The sequence below is a fragment of the Equus asinus genome, chromosome 6 (assembly GCF_041296235.1).
Source record: "Equus asinus isolate D_3611 breed Donkey chromosome 6, EquAss-T2T_v2, whole genome shotgun sequence".
Lineage (NCBI taxonomy): Eukaryota > Metazoa > Chordata > Mammalia > Perissodactyla > Equidae > Equus > Equus asinus.
The window spans coordinates 14,892,944-14,920,760 of record NC_091795.1 but is presented as its reverse complement, the minus strand read 5'-3'; the positions used below and the strand labels follow the sequence as shown (position 1 = coordinate 14,920,760).

The 27,817-nt window shown below is 37.7% G+C and overlaps 1 protein-coding gene across 2 annotated transcripts in view; it reads left to right on the top strand.

Annotated features, from left to right (window-relative positions):
* The window catches only part of EIF5B (eukaryotic translation initiation factor 5B), an 80,250-nt gene that overhangs the window by 32,999 nt on the left and 19,434 nt on the right, over window positions 1-27,817 (top strand). The window contains exons 9-12 of one of the 2 annotated variants that reach the window (XM_044772979.2): window positions 935-1,009; window positions 4,483-4,766; window positions 27,195-27,302; window positions 27,485-27,595. In XM_044772979.2, coding sequence (XP_044628914.1) covers window positions 935-1,009; window positions 4,483-4,766; window positions 27,195-27,302; window positions 27,485-27,595 — 578 coding nt within the window. Of the gene's footprint in view, window positions 1-934; window positions 1,010-4,479; window positions 4,767-27,194; window positions 27,303-27,484; window positions 27,596-27,817 lie in introns of both variants that reach the window. The other variant, XM_044772978.2, reaches the window with a different exon arrangement.

The following is a 27,817-nucleotide window of genomic DNA, read 5'->3' as shown; positions in this document are numbered from 1 at the left end:
TTTCTTTTTCCCCCTCTTATTCTCAGTATAAAAATAATCATTTACCTGGTTACACCTCAGTTTAGCATGATGAAATTAGAGAAGTTTGGGTTGATATGCTTAATAGCAGTTCACTATTCTAGGTGATATTTGTAGCAGTAGAAAGAATTGCTAATTTAGAAGGATGTTTTGGGTACATGTACCTGACTCATTTCCTCCTCAAAATGACTTATCCAACTTGTTGGCAAATAATAATTATTACAGGGAGCAAATACTGTATGTCCCACCTTTATCTTCCTTTTATTTGAGAATAGTTTTGCTTGATTGGATTTCAGTTAAAAGAGAGTCATTATTGTTAAGGAGAGTATTAAGTCTAATATTCAAAATTCTACCTTTCTGCCTATTTTTTGGTTGTAAGCACAACATTCAGTTCTTAATTTTCAACTGTAGTGGAGGTGTAGCTTTGTACCTCCAGCTAAGTAATGTAAGTAGTATTTGTGTGTATCTGTAGAGGTTAAAGCAGAAGAAAAAATCATAAATTCTTATGTATAAGGTATAAGTTGAAAGATCAAAAAGAAGAAATGGAAATTTCATTTGTCTCAAGAACTGAGTGTGATCATGTACTGTTTTCAAGATCTAAAAGAACATTTAAATGTCTGAGTTTCTAGTATGATTACCACAAATATGAAATCTGAGTTAAGTTTAATTTGGTATGTTAGAAATACTAGGAGATTGTGAAGCATTTAGTAATGGTAATTACAAAATGCTAGTTGTATTGAAAAAGTATTTCCAAAGATAATGAAATTATATATGTATTTGTATATGTATTTGTAAATTGTATATGTATAGGCATAATTTAAACATTTTTTTATGTCAGCATGATTTTCCACTTTTTCTAAAAGCAATCTCATTTCTAGATAATTCCTATGTCTTTAATGAAAACTGTTATTTACAGAAGAGGAAGAAGAAACTGAGGATACTGGATTGGATGATTGGGAAGCTATGGCCAGTGATGAGGAGAGAGAACAAGGTGAATAGCTCATAAGCACACGTTGATGCATCTAGTGCTATTAGAGGTGTATGTACTATAGAGTAGTCTCCTGATCATGAAAGCCATATGAACATTCCTGGGGATGGGGACCAGTCTTGCTCTCTCCATTGCCATGATTCCTAAATCCTCATGTGAATCATCATTTTATGAATAAATGGTTTTTCAGAAGGCCATTTGTAAGATATCTGCCTGGAATTTAGAATACATTTTTTCAGAGTGATAATGTCATAAATGGGGTTAAGTTATTAAAGCTAGCCCATGAAAAGCCCCTTTTAATTTAAAATATAGTACAAAGATAATAGAAATAAATAGTATAGTTCCTAATCTCGATGAATAAAAGTATTTTTCTTTGTCATTACTTTTTTGTCCTTTAAACTAACGTATTATACAGAGTATAAAGATTACTATTACTTCCTTTGGGTTTAATTTACTGGCTTTTTTCCTAACTTCTTGAGATAGATATTTGGCTGTTTGATTGTGTAGCCTTTTTTCCCCTAATGTTTTTAAAACCGTAAATTTTTTTTAAGCATGGCTTTAGCTAAATTCCACAGGTTCTGATAGGCTGATATTTTTTAATCTCCATTTTCTCATATTAACTGTTAACAGTGATTTATTTGGAATTGTATTTCTTAATTTACAAAAGTGGGGATTTTCTGATTATCTTTTTGTTACTTCATTGTGATTAGAGAGAGATGTTGAGACTTAATTTACAACCCAGGAAATGGTTGATTATTGTAAATGCTTAATATGCTATTGGAAAGAATTTTTATTCTGCTGTAGTTGGGTGCCTTGTTCTCTATATTTAGTTAAGTTTGCTGATCGTTTTGTTCAAGTCTTTTATATTTTTCTGAGGCTTTTTCCCTGGCCTGTTTTTTCTGTTACTGAGAGTGGTGTGTTAAAATTTCCCACCATGATTATAGATTGTCTGTTTCTCCCTAAGTTGTTAATTTTTACTTTACATATTTTGGTGCTATATTATTAGGTGAATACAGACAGCTTTTTGATGAATTGACTCTTTTATCATTTATTTATTTATTGTTTATTTTATTTATATTTATTCGTTTCTAGCAATGCCTTTTGCCTTAAAGTATACTTTCTCTAGTATTAATATAGCTACACCAGCTTTGATTTACATGATCTTTTTCTATCTTTGTTACTCTTTCTGTATCCTTAAACAGCATATAGTTGAGATTTTTAAGTTCAGTTTGTCAACCTTTATATTTTACCTAGATCATCTAACATGTGATGTAATTAATGAAGTATATTGGTTTTATATTTATCATCCTACTAAGTCCATCTTGTTCTGTTTCTTTTCCTCTCCTTTCTAACCATGTTTTAGATGTTGGATTTTGTTTTTTTTTTAATTCCATTCTTTTCTCCTTCCATGAGCTTGGAAGTTGTGTACTTTTCCACTTTGAGTGGTTACTCTAAAGACTTTTAGCATAGATCTTTGAAGTAACAATGTCTAATGTTACCATCTTTCTAGACAATGCAAAAAACAGAATACATGAACAACATTTACCCAAGTCCCAATTAATATATCATTGTTCCTATTTAAATTAGTTCTTTTATAAGATTGGCACCTGAGCTAATATCTGTTGCCAGTCGTCTTCTTTTTTTTCCCCTCTTTCTTTTTGCCCAAAGCCCTTCAGTATATAGTTGTATATTCTAGTTGTGGGTGCCTCTGGATGTGCTATATGGGACGCTGCCTCAGCATGACCTGATGAGCGGTGCCGTGTCTGTGCCCAGGATCCCAACTGGTGAAACTCTGGGCCGCCGAAGCAGAGTACACGAACTTAACCATTTGGCCATGGGGCTGGCCCCTGATTTAGTTCTTTTTTAAACCCCATAATAGCTTATTATTATTTTTTACAGTCAATATTTATTTAACTTTCCTCATATTCTTAGCTTTTTGTTATGCTTTGTTTCTTTCTGCATCTATGACCGTCCATTTGGGATCATTTCTTCCTGCCTAAAGAAGATCTTTTAAAATTTCCGTTAGTATGAATCTGTTAGTGAGATGTTCCATTTTTGCTTTTGTAAAAATATCTTTCTCTCTTCTTCATTCTTTAAGGGTATATTTACTGAGTGAGGAATTCTTTGCTGAAATTCTGTTTATTTAATACTTTGAACATATTATTTCCTTGTATTGGCTTTCATTGTTTCTGTCGAGAAGTCAGATATCAGCCTAAATTTCTCACGTGTCTTGGTTTTCAGCAGTTTTATTTTATTATGATGTGGCCAGGGTTGATTTCTTTTTTTTTATTCTGCCTGTAGAGCTTTATGAATATATGGTTTTATGTTTTTATCAGTTTTGCAATGTTATGAGTCACTATTTCCCCTCAGGGATTCTAGTTATGTCTATGATACACATTCTTAGTATATCGTTCTTTCCTTTCCTCTTTTCTGTATTTTTTGCCTTACTGAGCCGTCATGGTTCATTCTATATTGTTTCTTCTTATCTGTCTTCTGGTTCTTTAATTTTCTCCTCAGCTGTTTCTACTCTCCTATTAAACACATCTCTTGAGTTCTTAATTTTATCTCATGTATTTTCCAGTTTTAGAGTTTCCATTTATTTTTTCTAGTTTTTTACTTTCTAAAATTTTTAATCTTTTGTTTCCTGGATGTTAGAAGCATAGTCATTTTTAACTTTTGGTTTTACAACTTCAATATATGGAAACCCTGTGGGTGTCTGTATGCTGATTTCCCAAATGTGAATTGTTTTTCCATATGGCTTATTGTTTTTACGTACCATGCTGGATATTATACTTGTAAAACTGTAGAAATAATTTGAGGTCAAGAATGGTGATTTTTTTTTTTTCCAGAGAGAATTTATATGTACATCCACCAGGAGTCTGAGTAAACTAGCAATATGGAATCATCTTATTCTAAATTTATTAAGACAATCTTAGGGTATAATGGGGAGGCCCTGTTTCCTTCCTGTGCATCTGTACAGCTAAGGTTCAGTTCTTAAGGATTTCACCACATAGTAAGGGCATTACCCAATGTCTGTCCACATTGCTTCCCTGAATCCTTTGTAGGCCCAATGCCTGGACCTCTAAGCACTGAGGGGCTATTAAAAGAACTGCTTAGCCTTTCAGCTGCCTCCTCCAGAATCAGCAACTGATCCCAAGGGGAAAGTAGTACTCCCTGGGTTTCTGTCCTCTGTCGTATCCTGGTTTAGTAATGCTTTTCTTTTTTATTAGCTTAAGTGTGGATTAATGCATTAAGTTTTTACTGTGAAATGGCAGTTGTAATTGTAGCATGTACATAAACACTTTATATTTATGATGCATGAAAACATTAATTTGGAATTGATGTATTAGAGTGTTACTGTGTTACTTAGTAGACTTTCAGTATTATTTTCCCTTTAAGATCTCTGTTATCTTGATAGAAATGTTTTATTTTTAACTTTCATTTCTTTTAAAATCTCTTTGTTTTCCTAAAAGAAGGAAACACCGTGCATATAGAAGTCAAAGAGAACCCTGAAGAGGAAGAGGAGGAGGAAGAAGATGAAGAGGAAGAAGAAGACAGTGAAGAGGAAGAGGAAGAAGAAGGAGAAAGTGAAGGCAGCGAAGGTGATGAAGAAGATGAAAAGGTGTCAGATGAGAAGGATGCAGGGAAAACATTGGATAAAAAATCAAGTAAAGAACTGAGCTCAGAATCTGAATATGACTCTGATGATGATCGAACTAAAGAAGAAAGAGCTTATGACAAAGCAAAACGGAGGATTGAGGTATTTATTTGTCCCTTTCTGTTTACTCCTTTCTTCCCCATTCCTCTGTGATCATTAGCCCTGTACTCTACAACTAAAGGCTTTTATTGAGCAGCACTTTTGAAAATACAGTCTCAGAGTGGTATCTTGTCCAGTTTTTGTAATGTTGAGACGTAATAGATCTTTCACACTGGTCTCACCCAAGGACTTGACTCTCCTACCTAAGTCAGAATGGTAATTGCGTCATCATTTTTTTTTTCCTTTCTCCAAATTTTTATCTACGTTTTGAGTGGTGGTTTCTAATAGATATAGGGAAGTATGTTGAGCATATGCCTTCTAGTTATCAACATTCGTTGTTTGCCTTGCAAAATTTGGTTAGTCACTACGAAGCATCTGATCACTTTAGTTGTTTAAATCTCAGGGGTTAATGAGGCTTCTATTTAGGAAAATCTACATGCCCAACAGGCTTACCATGTTTTTCCTACTTAATGCAGTATACTTCAAGAGAAAGTTTTCTTTAGTTATATCAGCTTAGTATAAATAATACACTAAAAACTTAGTTTGCTTGAGAATGCAAAACTATTTTAAAGCTAAAAACTATTTTAAACTTTAAACTTTAAAAATATTTCAGCTTTCCTTCATCTTTTCATGTATAATTCTAATTTTTTAATTTTTTGTTTTAATAATCTCAATATCAGTGTTTGCCTTTTCCTTCTGTAAAGTCTGGATAGGGATAAATTTTCTGAATTTCTAAAGGACTGGAAAGATCTATTGTGATAAATTGGGATTTCTCAACCTTGGCGCTACTGACATTTTTGTTTTGGGGGACTGTCCTCTTCATTTTAGGATGTTGAGCAGCATCCTTGCCCTCCACCCACTAAATACCAGTAACTTTCCCCTCCTTTCTCTTGGTTGTAACTGTTTCTTCCCACAGCACCTACTCAAGCCAGCTCCCTTGCTCTGTACTCATATGTGAGAGACAGTTTGTACTGTGTGTGATGATTTAAAAACAAAAGGGATATAAAGCAGAAAGTAAAAGTTCCCCTATTATCTCACTTCCCAGACTTGATGTGTCTGTGAGTTTCAAGTTTTTAAAGATGTTTAATTAAAAATAAGGTAATAAATTTTGTTGATGGGTGTTTTTTTTCACATAGCAATATGCTATGGACCTCTTAGCTCAACAAGTTTTTGAGCAGCTTTGTTGAAATATGATTTACATACCATAAAATTGATCTAAGTGTACAATTCACTGACTTTTTAAAATTTACAGAGTTGTGCCACTATCACAGCAGTTCAACTTTAGAATATTTTCATCACCCTCAGAAAGATTACTTGTGCTAATTTGCAGTTGTTCTCCATTCTTAGCATCAGGCAACTAATCTACTTTCTGCCTCTATAGAGTTGTCTTCTCTGGAAACTTCATATAAATTCAATCTTATAGTATGTGGTCTTTGTATCTGGCTTATTTCACTTACCCTGTTCATCTGTGTGGTAGCTGTATCAGTACTTTGTTCCTTTTTATTGCCAAATAGTGTTTTGTTGTATAAATATACCATATTTTATTATTATTCATTCACCAGGTAAAGATGTTTGAGTTGTTTTTACTATTTGGCAATTATGAATAGTACTGTTATAAACATTCTCTTATGAGTCTTTGCGTGTAAATGTGTTTTCATTTCTTTTGCATATACTTTTAGGAGTGAAATTGCTGGATTGTATGGTAAATTTGTGTTTAAATTTTTCAGAAACTGCTAAACTATTTTCCAAAGTGACTGCACAATTGTAGATTCCCACCAGTTGAGGATTCTCGTATCTCTACATTCTCACTGATACTTGTTGTTGTCTGTCTTTTCAATTACAGCCATTCTAGCGTATGTGAAGTAGTATATCTTATTGTGGTTTTAGTTTGCATCTCCATGATGCTGAGCATTTCTTCATGTACTTATTGGCCATTTGGTATCTTCATTGGTGAAACATCTCTTCACATCTTTGTCCATTTTTAAGTTTTGTAATTTGTCTTATTACAATTGAGCTATAAGAGTTCATTTTTTTAATAGTTTCTTTTGATGCAAATAAATTTTTACTTTTGATAACATCCAGTTTATCGAATTTTTCTTTTCTAGAGCATGCCTCTGGTGTTGTATTGAAGAAATCTTTGCCTACCCCAAGATCATGAATATTTTGTCCTGTTTTCTTCTAAAATGTTTATACCTTTAGTTCCTTCTACCTTTAGCTCTATGATCTATTTTGCGATAGGTTTTATGTATCATGTGAGATGAGGGACTGAACTCATTTTTTGTGAGTTTATCCAGCATCATTGGTTGAAAAGGCTATCCTTTCTTTATTGAATTGCCTTGGCATCTTTGACAAAATTGATCAGAAATATGAAAGTTTATTTTTGGACTTTCAGTTCTGTTTCATTCACCTGTATGTCTTTTCATATGCCAGTACCACACTGTCTTGATTACTGTAGTTTTATAGTAAGTTTTGAAGTTGGGAAATGCAAATCTTCCAACGTTGTTCTTCCTTTTCAAGATTGTTTTGACTGTTGTAGGTCACGTGCTTTTTCATATAAATTTTAGGGTCAGCTTGTCAGTTTCTGCAAAAAGCCTGCTCAGATCTTCATAGAGATTATGTTGAATCTACACATCAACTTTAGGGAGAATTACCATGTTAATAATAGTGATTCTTCCAATCCATGGAAATAGGCTGTCTCTCCATTTATTCAGATCTTTTAAAATTTATTTCAGAAATATATTGGAGTTTTCAGGGTATAACATTTGTAAATCTTTTTTTTTTTTTTTTTTAAAGATTGGCACCTGGGCTAAGAACTGTTGCCAGTCTTTTTTTTTTTTTTTTCCTACTTTATTTCCCAACCCCCCCCCGTACACAGTTGTATATCTTAGTTGCAGGTCCTTCTAGTTGTGGGATATGGGACGCCGCCTCAACGTGGCCTGATGTGCGGTGCCATGTCTGCGCCCAGGATCTGAACCCTGGGCCACTGCAGCAGAGCGCGCGAACTTAACCGCTCGGCCACGGAGCCGGCCCCAGTAAATCTTTTGTTAAATTTGTTAGTTAGTATTTTATTGTTTTTGATTCTATTGTGAGTGGGATCACATTGTTTTTTAAATTTTCCATTGTTAGTATAAAGAAATGCAATTGATTTTTGTGGATCTTGTATCCTACAACTGTACTGAAATGTTTTTATTCTAATAATTTTGCATAGATTCCTTAGAATATTCTGTAATCACTGTCATGTTGTCTGTCAAAGACAATTTTAATTCTTCCTTTTGAAAGCATCTCATTACTGCTTATTTTTTTTTCTTGCCTGATTTCCCTGGCTAGAACAATATATTGTTGAATAGAAGTAGTAAGAGCAGACTTTCTTGCCTTGTTTGCACTCTTTAGGGGAAGGAACTCAGATTTTCACCATTAACTATGATGTTAGCAGTAGGTTTTTCATAGATGCCTTTTTCAATTTAGGGAAATTCGCTTCTTAGTTTGTTGAGTTTCTGTCGTGAATGTATGATGGATGCCTTTTGTATGTTAAGATTTTTTCTTTTTTTTGTTAATATATGACATATTACATTAATTGGTATCCAAATGTTAAACCAACCTTGCATTCCTGGAATAAATCCTCCTTGGTTATGGTATATAATCCTCTTTATTTGTTACTGGATTTGGTTTTTAATGTTTTGTTGAAGATTTTGTGATCTATATTCATGAGGGATATTGATCAGTAGCTTTCTTTTCTTATGATATATGTGATGTGTTGTATTTTTTTCATCTTGAGTCATTCTCAGTAATTTTGTCTAATAATTATTGTGTTTCATCCAAATTATGAACATAAAGCTGTTCATAGTATCCATTTACAATCCTTTAAGTTTCTGTAAGGTCAATAGTGGTGTCTCCTCTTTTGATTCTGATTCTGGTGATCTGTGTCTCCTTTTTTTTTCTTGGTTTGTCTAGCTAAAGATGATCTCAGAGACCCAGCTTTTGAATTCATTGATTTTTTTCTCTATTTTTCTTTAATTGATTTTTATTGTTCTTTATTATTTTCTTTTGTTTAGTTTGGGTTTAGTTTCCTTTTGCTAATTTCTGAAAGTGACAAGTTAGATTATTAATTTGAGACCTTTCTTTTTGTCTAATGTCATATATGCATTTACAGTTACAATTTCCCTCTAAGTACTTCTTTAGCTGCATCCCACAGATTTTGAAATGTGTTTTTGTTTTCGTTGTGCTCACAATATTTTCTGAATTCCCTATTTCTTTCTTGACTCATGCATTATTTAGAAGTACATTGACATAATTTACAAATATTTGTGGATTTCCTTGTATTCCTTTTGTTGTTAATTCTAAATTCGTACTATTATGATCAGAGAACATACTTTATATAGATTCTGTTATTTTAAAGTAATTAAAACTTGTTTTATCCCCTAGCATATGGTCTGTTATGGAGAATGTTTCCTGTGCACTTAGGAAGAATGTGGATTCTGCTGTTGGTGGGTCTGGCATTCAGTCAGATCAATTAGGTTGATAGTGTTGTTCAGATTTTCTGTATACTTGCTCATTTTATTTGTAGTTTTTCTATCCGTTATTGAGAGTGGATTATTGAAGTTTGCAAATTTATTGTTGAATTGTGTATTTCCCCTCTCAATGCTGTCAGTTACTTCTTTATGTATTTTGGGCCTCTGTTAAGAATGTATATGTCTATATTTGTTATATCTTCCTGAGACTGTAGATATTTCTCTCATCTCTAATAACGTTTTTGTCTGATTTATATATATTATATATATTATATATATATATTATATATATAATATAGCCACTGAAGCTCTCTTATGGTTACCATTTGCATGGTATGTCTTTTTCAGTCTAATTACTTTCGATCTATATGTGTGTGTGAATCTAGTTGAATCTTGCTGTTTTATCCAGTCACACAGTCTGCCTTTAAGAGTACTTAATTGGTTCACATTTAATGTTATTATGAATATGTTTGGATTTTCTTCTGTTTTGCCATTTGTTTTCTATATATTGGATGTATTTTCGTGTTTTTTTTTTTTTAAGTTATTTTCTTCATGGTTGCTCTAGGCATTAAAATACGCATCTTATCATTTTTTACTTCAGATTATTAGCTTAATTCTAGTAAAATACAGAACTTTGTTCCAATAGTAGCTCCATCCTTTCCCCCTTCCTTTTGTGCTATTGTTATATATATTATGTTTGTAAGTGTTATAAACCCAATGAAACAGTGGTGTTATTAATGTCTTATTTGATATTACATCTTTTAAAGGAGTTGAGAAGAAAGGAGAAAAATATATAGTCTTTAATATTAACCTGAATATTAACATTTCTGGTAGTCTTCCTTTCTTCCTGTGAATTTCTGTCTGGTGTCATTTCTTTGCTACAGTATAGCTCCAGTCCCTCTTTCACCTTGCCTTTGTGCTTTTTGTAATGTTTGTTACATCTTTATATATTAGAAGCTCAACCATACAATTTTAGAATTATTTTATGAAGTTATCTTTTAAATCTGTTAAGAAAATGAAAAAAATACATTTTTACTGTCTTTTATATTTACTACATAATGATATTTACAGAGCCAGCCTCGTGGCATAGTGGTTGAGGTCGTGTGCTCAGCTTCGGCAGCCTGGGGTTTACAGGTTTGAATCCTGGCTGTGAACCTAGTGCTGCTCATGGAGCCATGCTGTGGCAGCATCTCACATAAAGTAGAGGAAGATTGGCTCAGATGTTAGCTCAGCAACAATCTTCCTCAAGCAAAAAGAGGAGGATTGGCAATAGATATTAGCTTAGGGCCAATGTTCCTCACAAAAAAATAAAAAAGTTTTTAAAAGTTGCTCTATAATGATCTTTAGTATTGCTCCTTTTTTTCTTAATGTGGCTTTGAGTTACCATCTAGTGTCACTTCATTTCAGCTTGATGAACTTCCTATGGTATTATTCATCATGCTGATCTTCTAGCAGTGAATTCTCTTTTTAAATCTGGGAACATGTTTATTTCATCTTCATTTTTTAAGGATAATTTTGCTGCATGCAGAATTCTTGTTGGACAGTTTTTTCCTGTTTAGCCCTTTGAATATGTTATCCTCCATATGCTTTCTGTCCTCCATTGTTTCTGATGGAAAATTAAACGATTCATCTTATTTGAGTTTCCTTATTACACAATGAGTGATTTTTCTCTTGCTGTCAAGATTTTCTTTTTGACCTTGGCTTTTAACAATTTATAACGTGTCTTGGTGTGGGTATCTTCTACTTGGAGTTTATTGAGCTTTTTAGATGTGTAGGTTAATATTTTTCATCGAACTTTGGAAGTTTTGTGCCATTATTTCTTCAGATATTCTTTCTGCCTAGTTCTCTGTCTCCCTTCCTTCTGGGACTCCCATATATGTACATTGGTGCATTTGACGGTGTCCCACAGGTTTCTTGAGGCTCTGTTTATTTTTCTTCATTCTTTTTTCTTTCCATTGTTCAGATTGTATAATCTCTGTTAATCTATCTTTAATTTCTCTGATTTTTTTCTTCTGCCAGTTTACATCTTCTGTTGAGCCCCTCTAGGGAAATTTTTTTTTTTTTATGGAGGAAGATTAGCCCTGAGCTAACATCTGCTGCCAATCCTCCTCTTTTTGCTGAGGAAGACTCGCCCTGAGCTAACATCCATGCCCATCTTCCTCTACTTTATATGTGGGATGCCTACCACAGCATGGCTTGCCAAGCGGGGCCGTGTCTGCCCCCGGGATCTGAACCAGCAAACCCCAGGCCACCAAAGTGGAACACGCGAAGTTAACTGCTGCGCCACCAGGCTGGCTTCCCCTCTAGTGAATTTTTAAGTTTTCTATTTGAGCTTTTTAACTCCAGAATGTGTTTGAGGTTTTTGTTGCTAAGGAAGATTTTCCCTGAGCTAACATCTGTTGCCAGTCTTCCTCCTTTTGCTTGAGGAGGAAGATTTGCCATGAGCCAACATCTGTGCCAGTCTTCCTCTAGTTTGTATGTGGGTTGCTACCACAGCATGGCTGTGGATGAGTGGTGTGGGTCCATGCCCAGGAACTGAACCCAGGCTACCAAAGTGGAGCGTGCTGAACTTAACCACTAGGCCATGGGGCTGGCCCTCAAGAATGTCCTTTTTTAAGTAATAATTTGTTTCTATGTATTGATAGCCTCTTTTGATGAGTCATCATCATACTATCCTTTATTTCTTTAAACCTGATTCCCTTTAGTCCTTTGAATGTATTTGTAATAGATGCTTTCAAGTCTTTGTCTGCTAAGTTCAAAATCTTGGCCTCTCAGACAGTTTCTGTTGACCACTTTTCCCCACTGTGTTATAGGTCACATTATCCTGTTTCTTTGTATGTCTTGTAATATTTTGTTAACAAGTAGACATTTCAGAGAATATATTGTGTAAGTCGGAATTCTGTTGGCTCCTTGCAAATGTGATGGTTTGGGCCATTTTTATTAGTGAATCACGTGGACTAATTCTACGAAGTCTTTTGATTCTGTAGTATGCAGTTGCTGATGTCTCGTCTCAGTTTTTTTTTTTTTTTTTTTTTAATTCTTGGTTTTTTTTTTTTAAGTCTGACTTCCTAGGGCTTATTCCTGAGTCTGCTTATCTTACTGGTCAGCCAAATGATTTGTCACTAGTTGTGCTTAAAGATCTTGAATCATTAAGGCTTTCACTGTTTTCCAATGGATCTGGCAGTTTACTTAGTCCTCTTTGGTTTTTACATAATGCATTCACAGGGCCTCTCTTCAGCCAGGAATAAGGAACTCACTGAGGACCTCTCTGGTCTCTTTTGACAGCTTTCCGCAGGAAAGCCTTCTAGACCACCAGAGATAAGTAGGATCTTATCAGTGACTACTTTGGCTGTCTTCTTCCACAGACCTCCCTGTTAAGTTTTTGACTGATCTCCCAGGTTCTCTCTTGACCCACCAGTATTGAGAACTTAGTCTAGTTATGACTTCAGCGTTATGTCTTTGTTTGCCCTTGAAGTCACTACTGTTTTTGATAGTGCTCTGAGATGTGAAATCCCAGCCTCCTTTCTCGTACCACTTTTGCCCCATAGAGCTGTGGGAGTAAGGGGAGTGTGACGGAGCAACTCCAGTCTAAAATTCCACAGGCTTCCCTTCTTTTATTGACAGTCAGTTGATTTTCTTGATTTAAATGTTTTTCAATTTGATATATGCCTTTGGTCAATTTCTGGAGTCTTAAAGGGGTTCTTTTGTTCTGACTGTTTTGTTCAGTTTCATGTTTCCTTTTTGTGGAGAGGATTTGCTGAACTCCTCATTCCATCATTCAAGAAGTCCTGCCTTGATATCTTTAACAGATACATGTGGTATTCCATTTTATAGAAGGATCCTAGTTTAACTTGGTATTAGTCTGCTGGGCTGCCATGACAAAATACCACAGACTGGGTGGCTTAGGCGACGGAAATTTATTTTCTGACAGTTCTTGAGGCTAGAAGTTCAAGATTGAAGAGCCAGCAGAGTTGTTTTCTGGTGAGGGCTCTCTTCCTGGCTTGCAGACGACTGCCCTCTCACTGAGTCCTCACACGGCCTTTCCCCAGTGCGTGCTCAGAGATTTTTCATTTCTCCTGCTCTTATAAGAATACCAGTCCTGTTGGATTAGGGCCCTACCCTTATGACCTCATTTAACTTTCATTACCTCCTTACAGGCCCTTTCTCCAAGTAGTACGAATTTGGGAGAGATACAGTTCGGTTCATAACAAACTTCATGGTTCCCAAACCTTGCTACATACTATAATTTTCTGAAATTCACCTCAGACTTCCTGAGTAAGAACCTCCAGTGTGGATAGGGGTCTCTACCTGCATGATTCTATGCATCCAGATAGTTATCAGCCCTGGGGTTTAGGAAGCACTCATTAAGAGATCCCCTGCTAAAGAAGATTAAGTGGTTACTAATTTTTACTATTTTAAACACTACTGCAGTGAATACACAGTGTTGTACACAAGTATCCTTGTGTCATTGCCTCATGACAGATATTTAGAGGTAGAATTTCTGAGTTAAAGTCTATACTACATTGCCCTCCAAATTTAACACTTCAATTTTCAGCCACATCCAATCCTAACTAAGGTCCTGATATTCACATTTGAGTTGTACATACTGTGAAGCTGTTGTGTACTACTTTCTGCTAGTAAATAACTTGCATGTCACTTTTGACCTTCCAAAATGTTTTTTCATTCCACTTTCTACAGAAAGATCCACTGTCTAGTGATAGAAATGAAAGTAAAGACTTCTTACAGACATGGTTTTTAAATGGAAAATAGTTTTGTAAATGGTGTCACTTCAGAGTTTTGATGAAAGTCTTATCTCTTTCGAATGCCAACTTTACTATACTTGAAAGGCTCTCATTCCAAAGAACTGCTGGCATAGGTTTTTTTTTGGTTCTCAGAAAGCTACAGTATTTAGGTAAATGCCACAGAGAAACACATTGTGATTCAAGGCTAAGCTTTCTTGCACTTAGTGGTATCTTAAGAAGGTAAAAAATATCGTTGGACATCTTAGCCTGAGGCTTAAATAGCCCTCTCCTAATTAAAAGGTTTTGTACACGGGATAAAGTGTTGAAATAAAATGCTTTAATGTTTTTGACAATTCTTAAGTTTTAGTGTTTTTGTTTTTTTGCTTGTACCACTCTATTTTTGTTGAGGTTATAATATTTTATAACATTGCAATATTTCAGTTATACGTTATTCAGAGTCTCTTTGAATTGTTGATTTCAAGTTCTTTCGATAAAAACCCAGTAGTGGGACAGCTGGGTCATATGATATTTCTATTTTTAATATCTTGAGAAATCTCGATACTGTTTTCCATAGTGGCTGCTCCAGTGTGCATTCCCACCAGCAGTGTATGAGGAGTCCCTTTTCTCTACACCCTCTCCAGCATTTGTTATTTTTTGTCTTGGTGATGATACCATTCTAACGGGTGTAAGGTGATATCTTAGTGTAGTTTTGACTTGCATTTCTCTAATGATTAGTGATGTTAAAGATCTTTTCGTCTGCCTGTTGGCCATCTGTATATCTTCCTTAGGAAAATGTCTATTCATTTCCTCTGCCCATTTTTGGATCCAATTGTTTGTTTTTTGTTGTTCAGTTCTGTGAGTTCTTTATATATTTTGGAGATTAACCCATTGTTGGATGTATGCTTTGTAAATATTGTCTCCCAGTTGGTGGGTTGTCTTTTCCTTTTCTTCCTGGTTTCCTTTGCCTTGCAGAAGCTCTTTAGTCTGATGCAGTGCCACTTGTTTATTTTTTCTTTTGTTTCCTTTGTCCAGGTAGACATGGTATTCTGAAAGATCCTTCTAAGGCCCACATCAAAGAGTGTACTGCCTATATTTTCTTCTGGGAGTTTTATGGTTTCAGGTCTTACCTTCAAGTCTTTGATCCATTTTGAGTTAATTTTTGTGTATGGCAAAAGATAATGGTCTGCTTTCATTCTTTTGCACGTGGCTGTCCAGTTTTCCCAACACTGTTAATTGAAGAGACTTTCCTTTCTCCATTGTATGTTCTTAGCTCCTTTATCAAAGATTAGCTGTCCGTAGATGTTCGGTTTTATTTCCTGGGGTTTCAGTTCTGTTCCTTTGATCTCTGTGTCTGTTTTTGTACAGCACCGTACTGTTTTGATTACTGTATCTTTGTAGTCTGTTTTGAAGTCAGGGATTCTGATGCCTCCAGCTTTGGTCTTTTTTTTTCAGGATTGCTTTAGCTATTCAGGGGTCTTTTGTTGCCCCATATGAATTTTAGGATTCCTTGTTTTAGTCCTGTGAAGAATGTCACTGGGATTCTGATAGGGATTGCCTTGAATCTGTAGATTGGTTTAGGTAGTAAAGACATTTTAACTGTATTTATTCTTCCAATCCATGTGCATAGAACATCTTTCCATTTCTTTATGTCATCATCAATTTCTTTCAATAATGTCTTATGGTTTTCATTGTATAGGTCTTTCACCTCCTTGGTTAAATTTGTTCCTAGATATTTTATGCTTTTTGTTGTGATTGTAAATGGGATTGTATTCCTGAGTTATCTTTCTGTTAGTTCATTATTAGAGTATAGAAATGTAACTGATTTTTGTAAGTTGATTTTGTACCCTGTGACTTTGCTGTAGCTGTTTGATTATTTGTAATAGTTTTCCGATGGATTCTTTAGAGTTTTCTGTGTGTAAAGTCATGTCATCTGAAAACAGAGTTTCACTTCTTCGTAGCCCATTTGGACTCCCTTTTATTTCTTTTTCTTGCCTGATTTCTCTGGCCAAAACCTCCAGTTGAATAAGAGTGGCAAAAGTAGGCACCCTTGTCTTGTTCCTGTTCTCAGAGGGATGGCTTTCAGTTTTTCTGCATTTACTATGATGTTGGCTGTGGATTTGTCATATACAGCCTTTTATATTGAGGTACTTTCCTTCTATACACATTTCATTGAAAGTTTTTATCATAAAGGATATTGGATCTTGTAAAATGCTTTCTCTGTATCTATGGAAATGATCGTGTGATTCTTTTTTTTTTTTTTATTAACATTATGATAGATTACAGCCTTGTGAGATTTCAGTTGTACATTATTGTTAGTCTTGTTGTGGGTACACCACTTCCCCCTTTGTGCCCTCCCCCCACCCCCCTTTCCCCTGGTGACCTCTGATCAGTTCTCCTTGTCTATATGTTATCTTCCACCTATGAGTGGGGTCATATATAGTTCGTCTTTCTCTGTCAGGCTTATTTCACTTAGCATAATACCCTCGAGGTCCATCCATGTTGCTGCGAATGGACCAATTTTGTCCTTTTTTATGGCTGAGTAGTATTCCATTATGTATATATACCATATCTTCTTTATCCAGTCATCAATTTCTGGGCATTTAGGTTGGTTCCAAGTCTTGGCTATTGTAAATAATGCTGCGATGAACATAGGGGTGCAAAGGACTCTTGGGATTTCTGATTTCAGTTTCTTAAGATAGATACCCAGTAGTGGGATGGCTGCGTCATAAGGTATTTCTATTTTTAACTTTTTGAGAAATCTCCATACTGTTTTCCATAGTGGCTATACCAGTTTGCATTCCCACCAACAGTGTATGAGGGTTCCTTTTTCTCCACAACCTCTCCAACATTTGTCGCTCTTGGTTTTGGATGTTTTTGCCAATCTAACGGGTGTAAGGTGATATCTTAGTGTAGTTTTGATTTGCATTTCCCTGATGATTAGCGATGATGAACATTTTTTCATGTGTCTATTGGCCATACTTATATCTTCTTTGGAGAAATGTCTATTCATGTCCTCTGCCCATTTTTTGATCGGGTTGTTTGTTTTTTTGTTGTTAAGCTGTGTGAGTTCTTTGTATATTATGGAGATTAACCCTTTGTTGGATAAGTGGCTTGTAAATATTTTTTCCCAATTAGTGGGCTGTTTTTTTGTTTCAATCCTGTTTTCCCTTGCCTTGAAGAAGCTCTTTAGTATGATGATATCCCATTTGTTTATTTTTTCTATTGTTTCCCTCAACTGAGGAGTTATAGTGTCCGAAAAGATTCTTTTGAAGCTGATGTCAAAGAGTGTACTGCCTATATTTTCTTCTAGAAGACTTATTGTTTCAGGCCTAATCTTAAGGTCTTTGATCCATTTTGAGTTTATTTTGGTGTGTGGTAAAAAAGAATGGCCACTATTCAATCTTTTGCATGTGGCTGTCCAGTTTTCCCAGCACAATTTGTTGAAGAGACTTTCTTTTCTCCATTGTAGGCCCTCCAGTCCGCTGTCAAAAATTAGCTGTCCATAGATGTGTGGTTTTATCTCTGGGCTTTCAATTCTGTTCCATTGATCTGTGGACCTGCTTTTGTACCAGTCCATGCTGTGTTGATCACTGTAGCTTTGTAGTATGTTTTGAAATCGGGGATTGTGATTCCTCCGGCTTTGTTTTTCTTACTCAGGATTGCTTTAGCAATTCGCGGTCTTTTGTTACCCCATATGAATTTTAGGATTCTTTGTTCAATTTCTGAAAAGAATGCCCTTGGGATTCTGATTTGGATAGCATTGAATCTGTAGATTGCTTTAGGTAGTATGGACATTTTAACTATGTTTATTCTTCCAATCCATGTGCATGGAATGTCTTTCCATCTCTTTATGTCGTTGTCAATTTCTTTCAAGAAAGTCTTGCAGTTTTCATTGTATAAATCCTTCACTTCCTTGGTTAAATTTATCCCAAGGTATTTTATTCTTTTCGTTGCAATTGTGAATGGGATTGAGTTCTTGAGTTCTTTTTCTGTTAGTTCATTGTTAGTGTATAGAAATGCTACTGATTTATGTATGTTGATTTTATACCCTGCTACTTTGCTGTAGTTGTTGATTGTTTCTAATAGTTTTTCTGTGGATTCTTTGGGGTTTTCTGTATATAAGATCATGTCGTCTGCAAACAGCGAGAGTTTAACTTCTTCATTACCTATTTGGATTCCTTTTATTTCTTTTTCCTGCCGAATTGCTCTGGCCAGCACCTCCAGTACTATGTTGAATAGGAGTGGTGAAAGTGGGCACCGTTGTCTTGTTCCTGTCCTCAGAGGGATGGCTTTCAGTTTTTGTCCATTGAGTATGATGTTGGCTGTGGGTTTGTCATATATGGCCTTTATTATGTTGAGGTAGTTTCCTTCTATACCCATCTTATTGAGGGTTTTTATCATAAATGGGTGTTGGATCTTGTCGAATGCTTTCTCTGCATCTATTGAGATGATCATGTGGTTTTTGTTTTGCATTTTGTTAATGTAGTGTATCACGTTGATTGACTTGCAGATGTTGAACCATCCATGTGTCCCTGGTATAAATCCCACTGGATCATGGTGTATAATCTTTTTGATGTATTGCTGTATTCGGTTTGCCAGAATTTTGTTGAGGATTTTTGCATCTGTGTTCATCAGTGATATCGGTCTGTAGTTCTTCTTTGTGTTGTGCTTGCCAGGTTTGGGGATCAGAGTGATGTTGGCTTCATGGAATGTGTTAGGGAGTACTCCATCTTTCTCAATTTTCTGGAATAGTTTGAGAAGGATAGGTATTAAATCTTCTTTGAATGTTTGGTAGAATTCTCCAGAGAAGCCGTCTGGTCCTGGACTCTTGTTTTTGGGGAGGTTTTTGATTACTGTTTCTATTTCTTTGCTTGTGATTGGCCTATTCAGATTCTCCATTTCTTCCTGGTTCAGTTTGGGGAGGTTATAGGAGTCTAGGAATTGTCCATTTCTTCTAGGTTGTTCAATTTGTTGGCATATAGTTTTTCATGGTATTCTCTTATGATCCCTTGTATTTCATTGGTATCTGTTGTGATTTCTCCTCTCTCATTCCTAATTTTATTTATTTGAGATTTCTCTCTTCTTTTCTTGGTGAGTCTGGCTAAGGGTTTGTCAATTTTGTTAATTTTTTCGAAGAACCAACTCTTTGTTTCATTGATCCTTTCTACTGTCTTTTGTTTCAATATCATTTATTTCTGCTTTTATTTTTATTATTTCCCTCTTTCTGCTGACTCTGGGCTTTGTTTGTTCTTCTTTTTCTAATTCTGTTAGGTGTCGTTTGAAGTTGCTTATGTGAGCTTTTTCTTGTTTAGTGAGGTGAGCCTGTATTGCGATGAATTTCCCTCTTAGGACTGCTTTTGCTGCATCCCAAATGATTTGGTATGTCGTGTTCTCATTTTCCTTTGTCTCCAGATACTGCTTGATTTCTTATTTAATTTCTTCAATAATCCATTGTTTGTTCAGAAGTGTCTTGTTTAGTCTCCACGTTTTTGCACCGTTCTCTGCTTTATTCTTGTAGTTGATTTCTAGTTTCATAGCATTATGATCAGAAAAGATGCTTGATATTATTTCAACTTTCTTGTATTTATTGATGCTTGCTTTATTTCCAAAAATATGGTCTATCCTTGAGAATGTTCCATGCACACTTGAGAAGAATGTGTAACCTGCTGCTTTTGGATTAAGTGTTCTATATATATCTATTAAGTCTATCTGGTCTAATTTTTCATTTAATTCTATAATTTCCTTGTTGATTTTCTGTCTGGATGTTCTATCCATTGGTGTTAATGGGGTGTTCAGGTCCCCTACTATTACTGTATTGTTGTTGATGTCTTCTTTTAGTTCTGTTAAGAGTTGCTTTACATATTTTGGTGCTCCTGTGTTGGGTGCGTATATATTTATAAGTGTTATGTCTTCTTGGTGGAGAGTCCCTTTTATCATTATATACTGTCCCTCTTTGTCTTTCTTTATCTGTTTTGCTTTGAAGTCTACTTTGTCTGATATTAGTATAGCGACACCAGCTTTCTTTTGTTCATTATTAGCTTGAAGTATTGTTCTCCATCCCTTCACTCTGAGTCTGTGTTTGTCTTTGGGGCTGAGGTGTGTTTCCTGGAGGCAGCATATTGTTGGGTCTTGTTCTTTGATCCATCCTGCCACTCTGTGTCTTTTGATTGGGGAGTTCAGACCATTTACATTTATGGTGATTATTGAGATGTGGGGGCCTACCGCTGCCATTTCATGTCTTGCTTTCCGGTTTTCTTCAATTTCCTTTGTTTCTCGTCCCATGGTTTAATCTGTTCTGATGGAGAGCTGCTACTCTCTGTTGTTGTCCTTCTACTTATCTCCTTTGCTCTTGGTTTTGTAACCCCTTCCATTTTTTTGATTTTTCAGGAATGAGGGTTTTCCTGAGCATTTCCTGAAGAGGAGGTTTTGTGGCAATGAACTCCCTTAATTTTTGTTTATCTGGGAAAATTTTTATTTCTCCATCGTATTTGAAGGATATTTTCGCTGGGTAGAGAATTCTCGGCTGTAGGTTTTTGTCCTTCAGATTTTTGAATATATCATTCCACTCTGTTCTGGCCTGTAAAGTTTCTGCTGAGAAATCTACTGACAGCCTGATCGGGGTTCCTTTGTAGGTTAATTTCTTCTGCCTGGCTGCCCTTAGTATTTTCTCCTTGTCGCTGACTTTTGCTAGCTTCACTACCATATGACGTGGGGTAGGTCTTCTTGCATTGATAAAGTTTGGAGATCTGTTGTCTTCTGACACATGAAGTTCCATCTCTCTCACCAGGTTTGGGAAGCTCTCAGCCATTATTTCTTTGAATAGGCTTTCTGCCCCCTTCTCCCTCTCTTCTCCCTCAGGTATACCTATAATCCTTACGTTGCATCTCCTAATTGCGTCCGATAATTCTCGGAGAGTTTCTTCATTTCTTTTTAGTCTTACTTCTCTCTCCTCCTCTGCTTGCAGCATTTCTGTATTCCTATCTTTCAAATCGCTAATTCTTTCCTCCATATTGTCAGCCCTACTGTTCAGTGCATCTAGATTTTTCTTAATCTCCTCTACTGTGTTCTTCATTTCCAGTATTTCTGTTTGGTTCTTCTTTATCGTATCAAACTCTTTTGTGACATAGCTCCTGAACTCGTTGAGTTGTCTATCTGAATTCTCTTTTAACTCATTGAGTTTTTTGATGATAGCTGTTTTGAAGTCATCATCATTGAGGTTACATATTTCACTTTCTTTGGGATTGTTTTCTGTGTATTTGTTATTTTCCTTCTGTTCTGGAGATTTAATATATTTTTTCATATTGCTTGATGTTGTAGATTTGTGTCTCCACATAGAGATAGAGTTTAGTTACTCCTTCCACTTGTTTCTACTGGTGTGATGGGGGAGCAGCTGTTTATACTGCACTATCCAGGAAGCCTATCAGCTGTTGCTAACTGGGCCTGGGCCCCTCCTCGTAGTCACAGTGGTCCTATGGGTTCCCTCTTCAGCTGTGGGGGCCGTCATGGGGGGGCTTCAGGCTGCTGGTGCCTACTGTTGCAGACAGCCTAGACGTGCTCCCTCCTTGGGGTCTGCCGTGGTGTTATGGGCTTTTCCAGTGGCTAGGGGCAGGGTCACTTATATTTGCAGCTCCGTCACTGTCGGCACCCACAAAATCTCACTTGTTCACTATGGGTCACAGCAGAGCTATTGGCATCTTCTGCAGTCTGTGGTTAGCTCACCTGGCTATGCTACTTTTGTCCCGAGGTCTTCTAGCCTTGTGGCTGCCGGATGGGTGCTCTCTTTCACTGAGCAGCAGAGGCTTTCACTGTGCAGAGGCTTTCGCTGAGGCTGTTGTGAGACTGAAGGGTTTCCCCCTAGGCTACAGAGCCTGGTTGCTGGAGCTCCACCCAGACTCAGTCCTCTCCTCCAGGATCTTGGGGAGCCCTTTGCCCTGTCTGGGGGATAGCTGGAGACCTTGATTTCAGTGGCAGCTGGCCGGCTGCTGCCCTGCCTGGTATTTTCCTCTCCGGGACCCTCTCTTTGTTGTGGATGCTGGGCGGGGCCTTTCCACTAATGGCATGTAGGGGCTTTGTCTGCTGCCAGGGCGGAACTCTGAAGTATCCCCCCCAGTCCACAGAGCCGGTTGCTGGAGGACCACCAAGCCCCAGTTCTCTCCCAGGATATCTCCGGCCGTCCCGAGCCCCGCCCGGCAGTCAGTGGGGCAGGCAGCGGCAGCTGGCAGGCCGCCGCGCTGTTTGGGATTCTCTTCAGGACCTTCCCAGCGTTGTGGATGCTGGGCGGGGCCTCTCCACTAATGGCAGACAGAGACTTTTGTCTGCTGCCCGGGCTGCGCTCCGGAGCTTCCCCCCGGGACCGAGGAGCCGGCTGCTGGAGCTCCACCCAGCCCCACTCCTCTCCGAGGGGATCTCCAGCAATCCCGTACCCCATTTGGCAGACAGTGGGTGGGCAGCGGCAGCTGGTCAGCTGCCGCGCTGCTTGGGATTCTCTCCGGGACCTTCCTGGCGTTATGAATGCTGGGTGGGGCCTCTCTACTAATGGCAGGCAGAGGCTTTTGTCCGCTGCCCGAGCTGAGGTCCGGATCTTCCCCCCGGGGCCGTGGAGCCGGCCGCTGGAGCTCCACCCAGCCCCAGTCCTCTCTGAGGGGATCTCCGACAATCCCGTACCCCGCTCGGCAGACAGTGGGGCAGGCGGCTGCAGCTGGTTGGCTGCCGCGCTGCTTGGGATTCTCTCCGGGACCTTCCCGGCCTTGTGAATGCTGGGAGGGGCCTCTCTGCTAATGGCGGGCAGAGGTTTTTGTCTGCTGCCCGGGCCGAGCTCCGGTGCTTCCCCTCCTGGGCTGCGGAGCCGGCCGCTGGAGCTCTACCCAGCCCCAGTCCTCTCCGAGGGGATCTCCGGCTATCCCGTGCCCTGTCCAGCAGACAGTGGGGTGGGCAGCGGCAGTCGGCGGGCTGCCGCGCCGCTTGGGATTCTCTCCGGGACCCTCCGGTTGCTGTGGACGCCAGGCAGGGCCTCCCTGCCAATGGCGGGCGGAGGCTCTACTTGCGGACTCAGGTGTGCAACTCTGAAGCCTCCCTCTGCGTTTAGGTGGAATTGCGGGGGGGCTTAGGTGGGGCTCTGGTCGCCTGTTTCCACCGTCGCTCCTCTGGTGTGCACTCCCTCCTGCCCTAGGTGTGTGCCAATGCTCCAGGGGCGTCCGCTGGAAGAAAGCTGCTTGCAGGTACTAGGCTGCTCAGTCGGGGTCGGAGAATTTTTCCTGTCTCCACCTCCTCCCGGAGGGAAGTCCGACCGCCTTCCGATGTATAGCTGCGTGGGTCTCTCAGGTGTCCCGAGATGCTGTATGGATATCCTTTGTTGAGCGATGAATGTCCAATTTCTTGTAGATTCTAAGGGGAAGAGACAAAGAGGACTACTCACGTCGCCATCTTGGATCCTTGTTCTAGACCACATCTATCGATCATGTGATTCTTATTCCTCATTTTGTTAATGTGGTTTATCCCATTGATTGATTTGCAGATGTTGAACCATCCCTGCATCCCTGGTATGAATCCCACGTGATCATTGGTTTATGATCTTTTTAATGTCTTGCTGTATTCATTTTGCCAATACTTTGTTGAGGATTTTTGCATCTATGCTCCTCAGTGATACTCGCCTGTAATTTTTCTTCTTTGTTGTCCTTGTCTGGCTTTGGAATCAGGGTGATGTTGCCCTCGTAGAATGTGTTAGGAAGTGTTCCCTCTTCCTCAGGTTTTTTGGAATAGTTTGAGAGGGATAGGTATTAAATCATCTTTGAATGTTTGATAGAATTCTCCAGAGAAACCATCTGGTCCTGTACTTTTGTTTTCTAGGAGGTTATTGATTGCTGTTTCAATATCTCTACTTGTGATTGGTCTATTCAGGTTCTCTGTTTCTTCTTGATTCAGTTTTGGGAGGTTGTAAGACTCTAAGAATTTATTCATTTCTTCTCGATTGTCCAATTTGTTGGCTTAGTATTCTCTTATAATCCTTTGAATTTCTGGAGTATCCATTATAATTTCTCCTCTTTCATTTCTAATTTTATTTATTTGAGCCTTCTCTCTTTTTTTCTTCATGAGGCTGACTAAAGCTTTGTCAATTTTGTTTATCTTCTCAAAGAACCAGGTTCTTAGTCATTGATCTTTTACTCTGTTTTGGGGGGTATTTTTGGTGTCAATTTCATTTATTTCTGGTCTGACTTTTATTATTTCCCTCCTTCTGCTGATTTTGGGTTTTGTTCTTTTTCTAATTCTGTTAGATACAGTTCAAGATTGCTTGCGATTTTTCTTCTTTGTTAAGGTAGAGCTGTATTGCTAAGAATTTCCCTCTTAAGACCACTTTTGCTCCATCCCATGTGAGTTAGTATGATGTATTTTCACTCTCATGTGTCTCCAGATATTTTTTTATTTCTTCAGTGATCCATTGCTTGTTCAGTAGCATGTTGTTTAGTTTCCACATGATTATCACTTTCCCAGCTTTTTTCTTGTAGTTGATTTCTAATTTCATAACATTATGGTTAGAAAAGGTGCTTGATATGATTTCAATCTTCTTAAATTTATTGAAACTTGCCTTGTTTCTCAACAGATGGTTTATCCTTGAGAATGTTCCATGTGCACATGAGACGAATGTGTATTCTGCTGTTTTTGAATGGAGTGTTATATATATATCTATTAAGTCCATCTGGTGCAGTTTTTTGTTTAAATCCACTATTTCCTTGTTGACTTTCTGTCTGTATGATCTATGCATTGATATAAGTGGGGTGTTAAGTTCCCCTACTATTATTTTGTTGTTATTAATATCTCCTTTTAGGTTTATTAATAGTTGCTTTATGTACTTTGGTGCTTCTATTTTAGGCACATAAATATAAGTGTTATGTCTTCTTGGTGGAGTGTCCCTTTTATCATTATCTACTGCTCCTCTTCATTTCTCATTACCTGTTTTGTCTTGAAATCTACTTTGTCTGATATAAGTATGGCAACACCTGCTTTCTTTTGTTTGCTATTCATTTGGAGTATGCCTTTGCTCTGAGCCTGTGTTTGTCCTTAGAACTCAGATATGTTTCCTGGAGGTAGCATATTGTTGGGTCTTGTTTTTTAATCCATCCCACCACACTGTGTCTTTTGATTGGAGAATTCAATCCGTTTACATTTAGAGTGATTATTGATATATGAGGGATTAATGCTGCCCTTTTATCGCTCATTTTCCCGTTCTTTTGCCTTTCCCTTAGTTTTTGTCCCATGTATTTCAGTCCTCCAATTCAGTTTGGTAGCTCTCCATGATAGTTTTCTTAGTGTTTTCTTTATTTCTCATTTGTGTGTCTGTTCTGATTTCTCGTCTAGTGGTTACCATGAGGCTTGTATAAAAAGTCTCATAGCTATGATACTCCATTTTCTGATAGCCTCTTATTTCCTTAGACTAAGCCAGTTCTATCCCTTTCCTCTTCCCCTTCTAAGTTGTTACTGTCACAACTTATTCTATCTTGTATTGTGAGTTTCTGGTTAAAATGACGAGATTACATTTATTTTTGATGTTTTCCTTCCCTCTATCTTTAATGTTATAATTCAGTGTTTGCTAACCTGTTCTGATAGAGAGCTGCAATTTTCTGATTTTGTCTGCCTGTTTATCTCCTTGCTAGAGGCTCCATTCTCCTTCTCTTCTCACTCTGGAATACCTATAATCCTTATGCCCCATTTCCTAATTGAGTCAGATATTTCTTGGAGAATTTCTTCATTTCTCTTTAGTCTTAGTTTTCTCTCCTCCTCCATCTGATGGATTTCTATATTTCTGTCCTCTAAGGTGCAACTTCTGTCCTCCATAGTATCAGCTCTGTTATGCAGGGATTCCAGATTTTTCTTTATCTCAGCCCTTGTGGATTTCATCACCAACATTTCTGATTGGTTTTTCTTTATAGTTTCAATCTGTTTTGCAAAGAAGTTCCTGATTTCATTGAACTGTCTATCTGTATTTTCTTGTAACTTATTGAGTCTTTATGATAGTTATTTTGAATCCTCTGTCATTTTGATTATAAATTTCTGGGCCTTCAGGATTGAATCTGTGTGCCTGTCATTTTCCTTCTAGACTATTAAAATAGTTTCTCATATTGTTTGATGGCTTGGATTTGTGCCTCTGCATAGTGATAGTATTTGATAGTATTTGATTGCAGCTTCCACCTGGCACCACTGGGTGGGGGTCAAGAGCTGTGTATTCCCAGCCCAACACAATCCCCGTGGACTCGCTCACAGCTGCTGCTTTTCATTCGTATGTGTGGACACACTGATAGACCAGCTGAGCTGGAACATCAGGCAGGAGGAGGGACACTTTCTTTGTCCTGCACAGTCCCAGGAGCTCCTTGCTCTGGCCTCACTATCTGCTCTCCTGGGATGCTGGCTTGACGAAGACACCCCCGCAGTAGCTTAGCCACCTCTGTGGGGCTTTCCCTCAGGCTGTTAGGGAATTTGCAGAGCAAAGGTGTTCCCATGGAGGACCACCTCTACCCCTCTCTCTTCTTAGAGCCACACGCAGTCTCAGGATTGCTGCCTTTCAGGAGGGAGAGGAGATTCCCTTACCTCCTGCCACTTCCTCTGGGGATCCAGCACCTCCACCTTCAGATGTATGGCTGCGTGGGTCTCTCAGATGTCTTTTGTGTTGTGTGAATGTCCTCTGTTGGTGTATGAATGTCCTTTTTCTTGTAGCTTAGGGGAGAGAGTCTAAGGGAAGCACTCACTCTGCCATGATGCTGACGTCATTCTTAATGAAATTTTTTGAATGCAAGAGTATACTTCTTTTTATATAAACCCCCTCATAAGTTAGAGGTTGTACTATATAGGAACTATGTCAGAAAGCTCAATTCCTTTTCTGTTCATTATATTCCATTAAATTAGCCATGTGCAAAAGTGTTCAGAAAGTTGGAGCCAACACTTTACACCATTCTTGTTCATATTTAACACTGCTGCTCTGAAATGTGTTCCAAACAGGTTTCTCCTTGTGTAAAGGTGCTGTAATGGGAATTAGATTGTAAATTTTACATTGTAAAGTGCAATTACATGTAGTTAAATCAACAAAGAACTTGGATGAAGGTTGTGGCATTCTCTTGCAAAGACAAAGCAATTTAAAGGAAGATAATGATAGTAGAAAATGTTTAATTTTGTGATTTTTCTTTCATTCCTAGAAACGGCGACTTGAGCATAGTAAAAATGTAAATACAGAAAAGCTGAGAGCCCCTATTATCTGTGTACTCGGACATGTGGACACAGGGAAGACAAAAATTCTAGATAAAGTAAGAAAACAATGTTATGCATTGATATAACTTTTTAAATAAATGGATGGTACTTTATAAAAGGCTAATAGAAACTAAAGCATGTATAGGCAATTCTATTTACCATAAATAAGTTGCTACTTAATGCTTTTGGTTGATTTTGCATTTTGGAAAATGAGTCTGAATCTGCTATCTTCTCCCAGCTCCGTCACACACATGTACAAGATGGTGAAGCAGGTGGTATCACTCAGCAAATTGGGGCCACCAATGTTCCCCTTGAAGCTATTAATGAACAGACTAAGATGATTAAAAATGTAAGTACACTGTATTTCATGTGTTTAATTGTTAACAACAATTAGAGTAAACTATTTAAAACAGAAAAATAGTATAACAGACCCATATGCTCACCATTCATAGTTAACATATATGCCATTTTCCCCTATTTTGCTTAAGATTTTTTTTTGAGAAATAAAACATTAGGGACCAGCCTGGGGGCATAGTGGTGAAATTTGTGCACTCTTCTTTGGCAGCCCGGG